At 44.0% G+C, this 10,557-nt stretch overlaps 1 protein-coding gene across 1 annotated transcript; it reads right to left on the reverse strand.

Moving 5' to 3' along the window:
* Positions 1–598: 598 nt before the first annotated feature.
* On the reverse strand, positions 599–6,287 carry LOC121613401 (transmembrane protein 26). The gene is made up of 4 exons (XM_041946782.1): positions 6,094–6,287; positions 3,581–3,725; positions 2,187–2,924; positions 599–763 (listed from the first exon to the last, which is right to left on the reverse strand). The coding sequence occupies exons 1-4, from the start codon at positions 6,285–6,287 to the stop codon at positions 599–601; spliced, it is 1,242 nt and encodes a 413-aa protein (XP_041802716.1).
* Between the last annotated feature and the right edge of the window lie 4,270 nt (positions 6,288–10,557).

Here is a 10,557-nt window from a genome sequence, read left to right on the forward strand (position 1 = left end):
TATGTAGGGCAGCCCGTGGATCAGCTGACATCCCCATCCTCCCACATGCCCACACAATCTTGTTAAAGCATGCAGTTAATCTGAAGAGGAAAAGCACTCTCTTCACAAGCAAGCAGCTCTTTCATCACCCTATTGTATTGCCCACATCACGTTGTCACACGAATATTGGATTCTCCCAAAACACAGGTGCTGAGAAGAAGCTGCGCCCTATTGGCTCTCCGTGGTGTCGTTTGCCTGGGAGCGACGTTGTAAATTGGGCATTATCCAGCACACAGGAGCATAGACAGCATTATGTTGCTGGAAGAATGAACATCTCACTGGGGGACTCTCCATTAATTTTTCTCTTCTTTCTTTTAAAAGTTGGCTCCACCATCAATAATTTAGACCAAAGTGCCGCCACAAGGATGAAACAGAGGAAATAAAGTAGTGCTCTCCAGCAAATCCTCTGGAGGTAACCTACAGTCGTTGATTTAGGAAATCTTGCTCACATTCTGTGCATTTTTATAATCAAGCGCATGCATCAGAGGGAGGAGACACACACATGCTCTCCCCCTCTCTTCTCTGCCCTTGATGTTTCTGTCTTTCTTCCACTGACAGCTCACTGAAAACACAGAGTCCCCCTTTCGTTCACAGCCTCGGCTGCTATCTTCATCTTGCAGGCCAGGCCAAGTGCAGCAATTTGATGGACACAGATAGAGCGCAGCGCGAGAAAGGCCTCTGATTGAATTGCCACTCGCTGCCGTCGCTGCTCTTCATTCCTAGTCTGCCCAACACAGTGTAAGAGACACAGAGTGAGAGGGTCATCCATAAATGCAGGAGGGCTACATCCCAGCCCTCGTTTGACAGGAGAGGTATTGTCTGGGCCGAAGGATGGCGGCGGGCGGGAGGGGGGGGGGGTGCGTGTGCTGGAGACTGTTTGTCTCCACCTCTCCACCGTGAAGTGGCTCGAAACCTTGAAACCCCGAGCTTCAGCTAAAACATTTCTCCGTCCTTGTAGGCTCTCAAAGGGACTCTCGCCTCTATGAGCTGTGGAGGAATATCTCAACAGCACCTTCCATCTCTCAAAAGAGAGAAAGTGAGAGCAAATCACGTTGAACTTGAACAACTCCCACATAATCACGAGTGTGCTTTTTCAGACATAATAAAAATGCACTGAGCTCTCGAACAGGCTTCCAGGGCCTGATTGTGCTTGAGAGGAAAACGAACTTTGAAAAATGAGGCAAACCTCTCCACTCTCCTCCTACTTGTTATACTTTATTAGATGTCTCTGCATTGACTACATCAGACTATCCATTACATAGCTGCTGCCTGAAGGTGACGACGTCTTTTAGATCCATTTATCACTTGCCTGACTGTATCATCAAGTCCTACAAAGAGACTCATGGAGGAGACTTTCTTAACAAAACCTATGAAATGCTGAGGTTCAACACTACAGCTGTGCTACCGTCTCACTCGTTGTTGTTTTCTTTCTATGTAACTGCCATGCATGTTCCAGTCAAGTAAACACTGTACATTCGTGTGGTGCTTTGGTTGACTTGGCAACACTGCCATCTTATGGTGATCCGGGTAAAATTAATATAAATAAATAAATAAATAAAACTGCACTGTTTTTCTGAAGCATCTTTATTAGAAAAGGTTTATTACTTTGGCAAGACATTTTATCACCATCTTACTCTTCCATATTCATTCAATTCACATCATAATTTCCTCTGTTAAAGCCATCCTTGTCACCATCATTTTATTAAAAAATGCATATGCACAACATAATAAAATCATATTAAAACAAATGTGCTGTACTGGAAAGCAGAACCCTGTGTTGACTTGCTTTCAGGTGTCTTGTTAATTCCATCGTACATTAAAGAGATTGACAGTTGACGTTGAACTTGTTGAGCTGAATTCCTTCAGCGGAGAAACCTCCTCTGACTGTAACATCACTTTTTTTAAAAAAGAAAAAAAAGGTTTTATCAAAGGCAGTTGCATAAATTCATCTCTGATCTTTTCAGCGGGGGCTCATTCTGTTGTGGTCTATTTCTAGTCACGGAACCTCCAGAGAGCCGAGACTGTCTCCGAGCGAGGCTGAGATGCAAGCGATGGCACATGGGTTCGACTTTTCTCTTGGTGTGTGAAAGCCATTTCCCCCCTGAGGGCAGTAGTCATGCCTCACGGCATTTTAAGCCTTTCTATACCTGGACACCTCTCTGATCCTCCTCCCTCTCTGTGCCCCTTTCCATGTCTGTGTGAAGGTTCTGCTCTCCACAATCTTGTCTACCTGCCTCCTCCTCCACCTCCTCCTCTTCCTCCTCCTCCCCACCTCTCTTGGTTCGATACTGGAGCACCAAAGCAGCACAGCCCTCCAATCCCGATTTCCCTGCTGACTGCTCGCATTGCACCACAAAAATTCGATAAAGCTCCAAGAGGACGATGAGGATGTTCTTGCAGGTGAAGAAGATCATCAGCTGGTTGAGCACTTGCTCTTGGACCATGAGGTAGAGCCGGTACAGCAGGAACGGGCCGTCTTGAAGTCCCACCGTGAGCAGTAAGCTCCACACTTCACTGGAGCAGCAGGAGGCGAACGCTGACGGAGCGGAAGGGCAGCGGGAGACACTGCCCACGCTCCTCTGTGGAGGCTCACCCTTTGGGGGTTGTGTCTGGGTGAGCACCAGAGGAAACTGCATGAGCGCCCAAGAGAAGAGGGCCAGGCCGACGATGACAACCGCTCGGTTGGTTTTGACCTCGGGTTCCTTGAAGGTGTCGAAGATGTCCAGGATGTCTGCACCCAGTCCCACGTAGACCATGAGGAGCTGGGAGAGCTGGTCGCGAGACATGTCCCCTTTGGGCATCAGCCAGCGGCCAAGGACCAACACTATGAGCATGGTCTGCTCCAGGCCAGCCACCCAGTTCTCTGGGTCCAGCTCCACGATGCCCTGGGTGAAGGAAAAAGCACAGTCTGGTTGCACCAAAGCGTTCATCACATGAGGCAATTCATTTTAGTTGCAGATTAAACAATGAGCTTTGGTTTCTCATTAGCTTTTTATGATATTTCTATTTTTTGCATCGTAAATATACAGCACAACCATGCTATAACCTTATTTATGTATGTGAGAAGGTTTAATGTGTAATCACTGATAGATTTTGGCCATTACCAATACTACAAGGCATCTCCTCTCTATCTCGATACAATTCCGATGATTTGTGATTCAGCTGCTCACTGTTTCAGGGTGCACTGAGTCTATCCTGACAGCACCCCTTGACACCTCACATCGTTCCCGAAACACTTCTTCGTCTTCAAGTTTCCAAAGCTGCCACCCAGCCTCGAGCACCGCCAAGGGGCAAAAAAGCTCCCAAATCCTACATGAAAGAAGCTGCACTAAAACCACCCGAAGAGGGGGAGAGATCTGAGAGTTTTTCAAGCAGGAGCCTATCTGGGCTTCATCTCAATGTGTCGATTACACATTTCCTGCAACTAATAGTTTATCCACCCCTTTTGCTAGATTTAAATCTTATCTGATATCAGGTGTTGCTTCAATGTGGCTGTGTGGAGGGCGAGGCATGGAGGGCAGTTTTGTGGTGGGACACCTACCACTGTGATCGGGATGTGAGCCAGCAAATGAAGCTCGGGGCCTGATGAATTGTTGACAGGCAGCTTGGACTGCAGCAGGCTCAGCTCCAGAAACCAAATGGACGGGATGACAGTACTGAGGTAGAGGAAAACCATGGGGGAGAACCTAAAAGAGGACCGCCAATGGAGAGGGAGGATAGGGTGGGAAAGGTGGGGGTAGGTTATTTTTAGCGACATGCTTTTTTTTTGCCACTAAAGAAGAAAGAGTCCCCTTTTTTTCCAAAAGAAGCATCGAATTTCAGACAGGCAATTATTCTCATCATATATGCAAATCCCACTTGACAGTGCAAAGCCTTCTCCACGAGGAGAGAACTTCAAAGTAAGACTCAGTGAGAAAGAGAGAGGCCTGAAGAAAGCCTGCGTGTGAGGATGTTCACTGCGTATGTGCCAGAGAGCTACAGCTTTTGAATGAGACGCAGCTTGGTGTTGAATGAGGTGTGACGCGAAATGCTCACATACTTTGGAGGGATCGCAATAAAAAAAGGTTGATCTCAATTTATGTTTGCCCACGCCAAATTTTAAGAAAGGATAAAGCTGGGTGGTCAGAAATGACTTGCGCCAGCAGAAGACATTTTCTCCATGACTGGATAGAAGACACTGTGACAGAGACGTGATAGCAGGCTCAAAGTATCAGCTCGGAAAAAGACAGAGCAATAACACAGCAGAGGAATAGATTTGTTTTTGATAGACAGCGAAAGAGAGAAAGAGCTGCAGAGGATAAGGGAGAATTTAGTGGCTGAGAATATTACAGGACTTACACAAGCTGCCTCTCACTGCCCTGGGCAGATGGGTTGTAAAGTGTTCACAGTTACAAGTTCAGAAGTTATTTACTCCCCACACAAAACAGGTTTACAAAGTCTGGCTACAACACTTCTGTGCCCATTTCACCTCTGTAAAAAGAGCAAAAGCGGTGGGCAAGCAGGTGGTTTGTACATGCTAATTTAGCCCACAAATTGGCACTTATTTGTTGATCACAGCTGAAGCAGAGGGAACCACTTCACGCCTATTAAAATAATGAGTTCATTGTTGTTGTTTAACCATTAAAAGTGCACTCCAACAGTTTAACACACCAAGATAAGTTTCACCTACACTGCTCAGTGTGTGAGAACAGTCTAATGTGTCTGCGCAATGCTTCGTAAAGCCGGAGGAACTGACCCCTGACAATGTCAACACAGATTGACTGATGTGAGCTTTTACCAGTCTAACAAATAAACACAGCCAAGTTGCATTGTGGGAGATGTTGGATCCAGCATTTTTTGGTATTGGATCCATACTAGGAACTTAAAGTCAAGATATCTCGGCCTTAACAGGTTCAGTCCTGACCACCAGCTTTATGGAAGTGCAGTGGTAACTGCTGGAGTAGCCCTCAATACAGTTGATCTGTAGTCTTCTTCGGACAGGATGGATCCGAGTGTTGCGTTATTAACACAGTGGTGACGATGTCTGCTCTGAAAGCATCCAGATTTATTAGCCATGCTAGCGGCGTGGCTCTGACGATGGTAGTGTTGGTTTGTTGCTCCACCACTAGACTGAAATATCTCAACAATTTGATGGACTGCCATGAAAATTTTCAAGCCATTTATAGATCCCAGAGTATGAAGCCTAACACGCTTTTGTGATCCTCTGAGTTTTCCTCTAGCACCACCAGCCTTTTACATTTTTCCAATGCTTGCAACCTGCAACACTAATGACATCTCATCAGCTGCAGCTTACTTGGTATTCAGTGCTAATTAGCAAATGCTATCATGCTAACATGCTAAACTAAGGTGTTTAACATTAAACCTGCTAGATTTCAGTGTGTTAGCATTGGCTTTTTAAGGATGCTAGCATGTTACATGTTAGCACTTAGCTCAAAGCATCACTATGCCTAAATACAGCCTCACAGAGCCGCTAGCATAGCTGCGCATGCTAACTCTTGTTTAGATATTCATTCTGTTGGCCATTTATGTGTTTACATGTATACAGCTGCTCCTGTGCAATACAACTACTATCACTGTTCATTCTTCTTCTGTTGAAAGATGAAAATCATTGCAATCCTCAGCTCAATGTTTTTTTTTAAAATCACACATTTGAGCCAAATTCATCAATATTCTAACATTTCCATTCATCGTTCTGATCAAACATGACATATTATTGACTTGTGGTGGTACAACAAACAAAACTGAACCTCAGCACTCAGCCAGCATGTGAACATTTTCTTGCATTAATCAAACGTTCAGTGCTTCTCTTTATCAATTTTTAATCGACGTGAAGAGACGTAAAAAAACAGTATTAAATTTATTGTTTGATCAACATAAAGCAACAGCTGAGACACATCGTGCTCAAATTAGTGCTGCTTCTGTTCCATTACTGCTATCAACTTGTGATATTTCGCCTTCACTTATACAGATGCTGCTTTTCTACCTTAACAGACAAAGCACTTTACAGTTTGAGTCTCGTTCATCCATGTTCCGTGCGTGTGACCTAAATGCTACCATTTCCACTCCGCGTTTCGGGTGCACTTCAGCGTGACAGCCATCTCCACGCCCAGCAGAGCCACGCCCGTCAGCAGCAGCCAATAGAGTGGCTCCTCTTTGACGGCCACCACGCGCCACACTGTCACCACCCCATGGACCGCAAACAGGAAGCGACTCAGCAAAGCCAGCAGGACATTCAGGAGACGACACATCATGCTCCAAAGAAAACCTGCACAGACGACAGCTTTATTATATATCATTAGGTTCCACGAGACTCACTGTAACTTGACTGCATGACAGAAGCGGAGTTTAGGTGTGTTAACCAATCAACACGTCCCTGGATCTTCCTCTTCCTTCAATTTAATTTTGGTCTTGTTTCATAGTGACTGGATCACGTCTGCTGATCTACAGTGTGTCAGAATTCAGGAGAAAGTAGTTCTGTGCTGTCTTTGCTTTTCAACAGGTGATACTTGCAAGGTTGATAAAAGACTTCGGTTTAAGCAAATTTGCAACTTATTCAGAATTTTTCACACAATGCTCACACAGTACACAAAGGAATTGCCAGACAATGGCTGTTAATGAGTGTAAAAATGTGGGTCAACAATTCTAAAGAGGAAACTAATTCTGAAAGAGAGAGAAAGAGCATGTAAGAGAGAGCGACTTCAAACTTTTAACTATCTCTCTAAAGTCACTATAATAAAGTGCTTTGTTGTTTTGAAACTAATATTGTTTTGCTGTTGTATCACTGCAACAAACTTAATGTCCAGCAGTAAAGGCTTGTGCGGAGTAAAGAATGGACCAGTGCCAAAGGCCACTTCAATTTGATTGCATTCTGCAATAAACTTAAGGAATAAACTCACACAGAATAGTCAGTGTCAGGATGCCACAGACAAAACCAGGCAGGGTAACCGCCCGCATCATTATACGATACCCACAATTCAGCTTTCATTATCAGCAACTATTGCATGGTGTCAGTGTGCAAACAGTCCTTGCTGTCAATTAGTCAGCAGGATAAAAGCTTCTGAGCTTTGAGGGAATTCAAAGCAAGCGGCGATTAATAAGCAAGAGTTAGAGAAACTGGTCTGCAGTCAATATCAAAGGATTCCAGGAGGCTTTGCACAAGTTTGCTCAAACTGATCCCCAGATTTATGTGGATTATTGTGATGATGACTTGAAAACGGTGCCAAAATGGGGCCATCCTGGTTGCCTATTGGTTAAGATGCATGCCAAATAACCCGCTTCAATTCTGGACAGAGACTTTTGTCACAAGTAATATCCCTCTCTCATTCCCCATGTTTCCTCTTTGTATCTGTGCTGTCACAGTGGAATAAAGATGAAATGTTGATACCACTTTCTAGGTGAGGTTCCCTTTATATGGGTTTTGTACCTGCTGACTATATGAGGAGTTAATAAATAATTTAGTAATCGAAGGTTGAATATAGATCATTCATAAGAACAGCGTTTGGGTTGCCAGGTTGTGGATGATTTCTGTCTGCAGCTATAAATGTCAGTAAGTCATTAACAAGGGGTCATTTTTTTCTCACTTTCTAAGAAGCCGTCAAGGCTGCAGTCATAAACTCGCTCTCCAATGAAAGCTATGTATCTATATAACATCAGCTCAGAAATTTCACCAAATATGGAGGAACACTGTTTTCACTGGACAGCTCTGAAATGTTAGCAAGTCATTAATAACGGGTCACAGGTTTCAAACTTTCTAATACGCCGACAGCAAAAGTCAGAAAGCCACCAACAACAAAATGTTTTTACAAGAATCCATCAGCTCCGCCGACGTAGCTTACTGACTAATTAAGGAGCTAAAAAGAGACATATTTAAAGTGTGATTTCTTATATAAATGTTTTTTGTTGTTGCTTTTATCTTTTACTTATTGACACAAATAACTTTTCTACGACTGTTTTTGACCTTGAATTGAATTAAACATGAATCCAACACAAGTCTCCCTATAACTGTTATCTTCAGTGTCAAAAAAACAGTCAGAGTGCTGTGTGCTGTTATTGTGAATACTAATGTGCCTTGAACAGAATTCATGCAATATGTATGGTGCAGTTGCATGCAGTACAAACCTACTGCATGCGCTGGACTCCTCGCTGAGATCAGTTGAGATCAGTTTCTTCAGTGTGTTTCAGGAAAGTTCTCAGATGCTTTGCAGTAGAAAATGTCCAAAGCAGAACAGTCACACACAGTGACCGGGCCTGTGTCTGTCTGACGATGACTTTTAAATGACAGCCACCTCTTAGACCCAGGCGTGTGTGTGTGTGTGTGTATGTGTTCAGTGGGGAGTGACTGCTGTTCAAGTCCACTGAAGGAGTGTATCAGTGAGCTGTAGTGTGTTCCGCAACTGTATATGTGTGTCTCCGTCGCCTCGGTGCCACTGTAGGAGATAACGTTTCCTGCCCTCTGCGCCCACATCTTCATCGCCATCCGTCATGATGTCATCTCTCCTGGCCCAGAACAAAGTTATCTCCCTGGGAGAAGCTGGCCTGCCGCTCTCCCTGTTCAGAGAGCACCCAGCCCTGCCCTGCTCCCACCCATGCCTGCTCTGCCTCTGCACTGCTCTCCCTGATAACAGCCTCGCTGCCTGGCCTCTGCGCACACAAAAAACACATGGAGAAAGTGCAGTGTGTGAGTGTGTGCATGAGTGTGTGGGTATGTGACTGCTATTGCATCAGAATGAAGACGCTGCGTGGGTCGACGCTGTCCAGGAATGTCAATCCACTGAAACGCTGAAGTGGAACAAAGACAGGTGACTGACAGGATGTTTTAGATTATTTTAGCAATGGGTGCATTATAAAGATATGAGATTTTTTTTTTTTTTTTTGCCTCACCACCAATCAGGCCTTTAATCTGCATTACCTGATTATTTTGGTCACTTGAGGGCAGCAGAAAGCACACAAATGTATCAGCAATGTGTGCATCCAGCAGACATGGAGCCACATTGGCATGGTAATGTGGATTCTGCTGATGAATGCAAGTCCAGTGTTAACGCTCCTTTTAGCTCTGTTTTATTCTCCACCATGCAGCATCTTATAAAAATATCTGTTTCACACATCTGTTCACCACCGAACGGCAGACAGACGCTGTCGCTCAGGATGTCTGTCTGCCATTTAGCGCTGCACAAGTGGTGTACAGAGCTTTGTTTGCTGAAAATAGCTGCCAGCTTCGTCTGGAAACGAGGTTGAGGAGACCAGCAACTGTGAACCAAAACAATAAGCTGTCAGAAACTACTGAATAAAGCTCCACAGAGCTGAGGGCAGAGCCAGGGCTATAATCCTCCGTGGGTTCTTCTAGTAAGTGCGACACATTTGATGTTCATCATTTGATCTAATGTTTATATAAAAATATTGATTACAGCAGGTTACGGTGTGCTCGGACTGAATGAGAGGCAGATTTTAAAGGCAGCATGATTGTATATGAGGCCAATGTGAGGATGTAACTGGATGTAGGCTGTGTTTGCTCTGCGAGGTGTATATTGAGGCAAATATGTGAAGGTGAGAGCTGGAAATGTTTCAACTTGAGCAACAACGTCACATTTTGTCTTGAGCTCCTGTGACTTCAGTTTGTGAACATGCAGAGACAAGAAGTAAAGGAGAGGCGTGTAGAGAAAAATGACAGAAAAATCATCCTGGAAAGTTTCAGGATCCTCAGAGTGTGAGCGGTCGCTTCATCGCAGCGCCACACACACACACGTGTTAAATTTGGATATTCATTCCAATATCCTAAGAAATTACATTCATATTGGAAGATTCTGGACAGCTAAATGTGAGCAGACAGAGTAATGTTTTGCAGTTTCTGGTTTATCAGATTCTTGTCAGGATATTCATTGTCCATTGTCCCGGGCATTTTCCACTATCAGGTCAATATTTTACCTTGGCCAAGCACAACTTTTGACCCCCTGACCTTTTTCCTAGAGCCACCATCAGGCAAAAAGATTAAATTTCCATTTTACACAGGAAATATCACACCCAAATGGACAGATGGCCAAAACATGTGGCTTCATGGTCCTCAGAGGAAGAATCCTCTGTATTTTGAGGAGGTTTCCTCTGGTGCCCCCTCAGAGCAACCTTTAGTTTTTATTGATAAGGTAGCAAAAAAAAAATGGCAAAACACCCATTTTTTTGGTAGCTGTAGCTTTAGACTTTCAAGCTTTTTGAAGATGGAGAGTGCAGTATCTTCTGATTAACTTTCTAAAAAAAATGTTGTGATGTTGAATCTAATAAGAAAACAATGTTGTTTTTTGATTGGGATGCTGCAGCGCTTTCTCATCCCCAACTTTCCTAAAATCAATTTCCAGGTTCAGACCAAGGACAGTCGAGAGTCTGTAATTATTAATAGAGCACAATTCTTGACCTCTGTCGGCTGGACACACAAGTCAATTATTCATTATCCCTCAAATTAGAGCCTTTTTTGAGCCTTCTTTTTGAAAAGCATTCATTGCAGAGGCTATTTTTGTTTTTAGGAAACCA

This window comes from Chelmon rostratus, chromosome 10, assembly GCF_017976325.1.
Source record: "Chelmon rostratus isolate fCheRos1 chromosome 10, fCheRos1.pri, whole genome shotgun sequence".
NCBI classification, from domain to species: domain Eukaryota; kingdom Metazoa; phylum Chordata; class Actinopteri; order Chaetodontiformes; family Chaetodontidae; genus Chelmon; species Chelmon rostratus.

Coding starts and splice junctions, on each gene's coding strand:
- LOC121613401 (XM_041946782.1), bottom strand. CDS start 6,287: ATGTGTCGTCTCCTGAATGTCCTGCTGGCTTTGCTGAGTCGCTTCCTG. Junction 3,726..6,093: donor CGAAACGCGGAGTGGAAATG/GTAGCATTTAGG, acceptor GTCCTCTTTTAG/GTTCTCCCCCATGGTTTTCC. Junction 764..2,186: donor AGGATCAGAGAGGTGTCCAG/GTATAGAAAGGC, acceptor TGTGTTGGGCAG/ACTAGGAATGAAGAGCAGCG.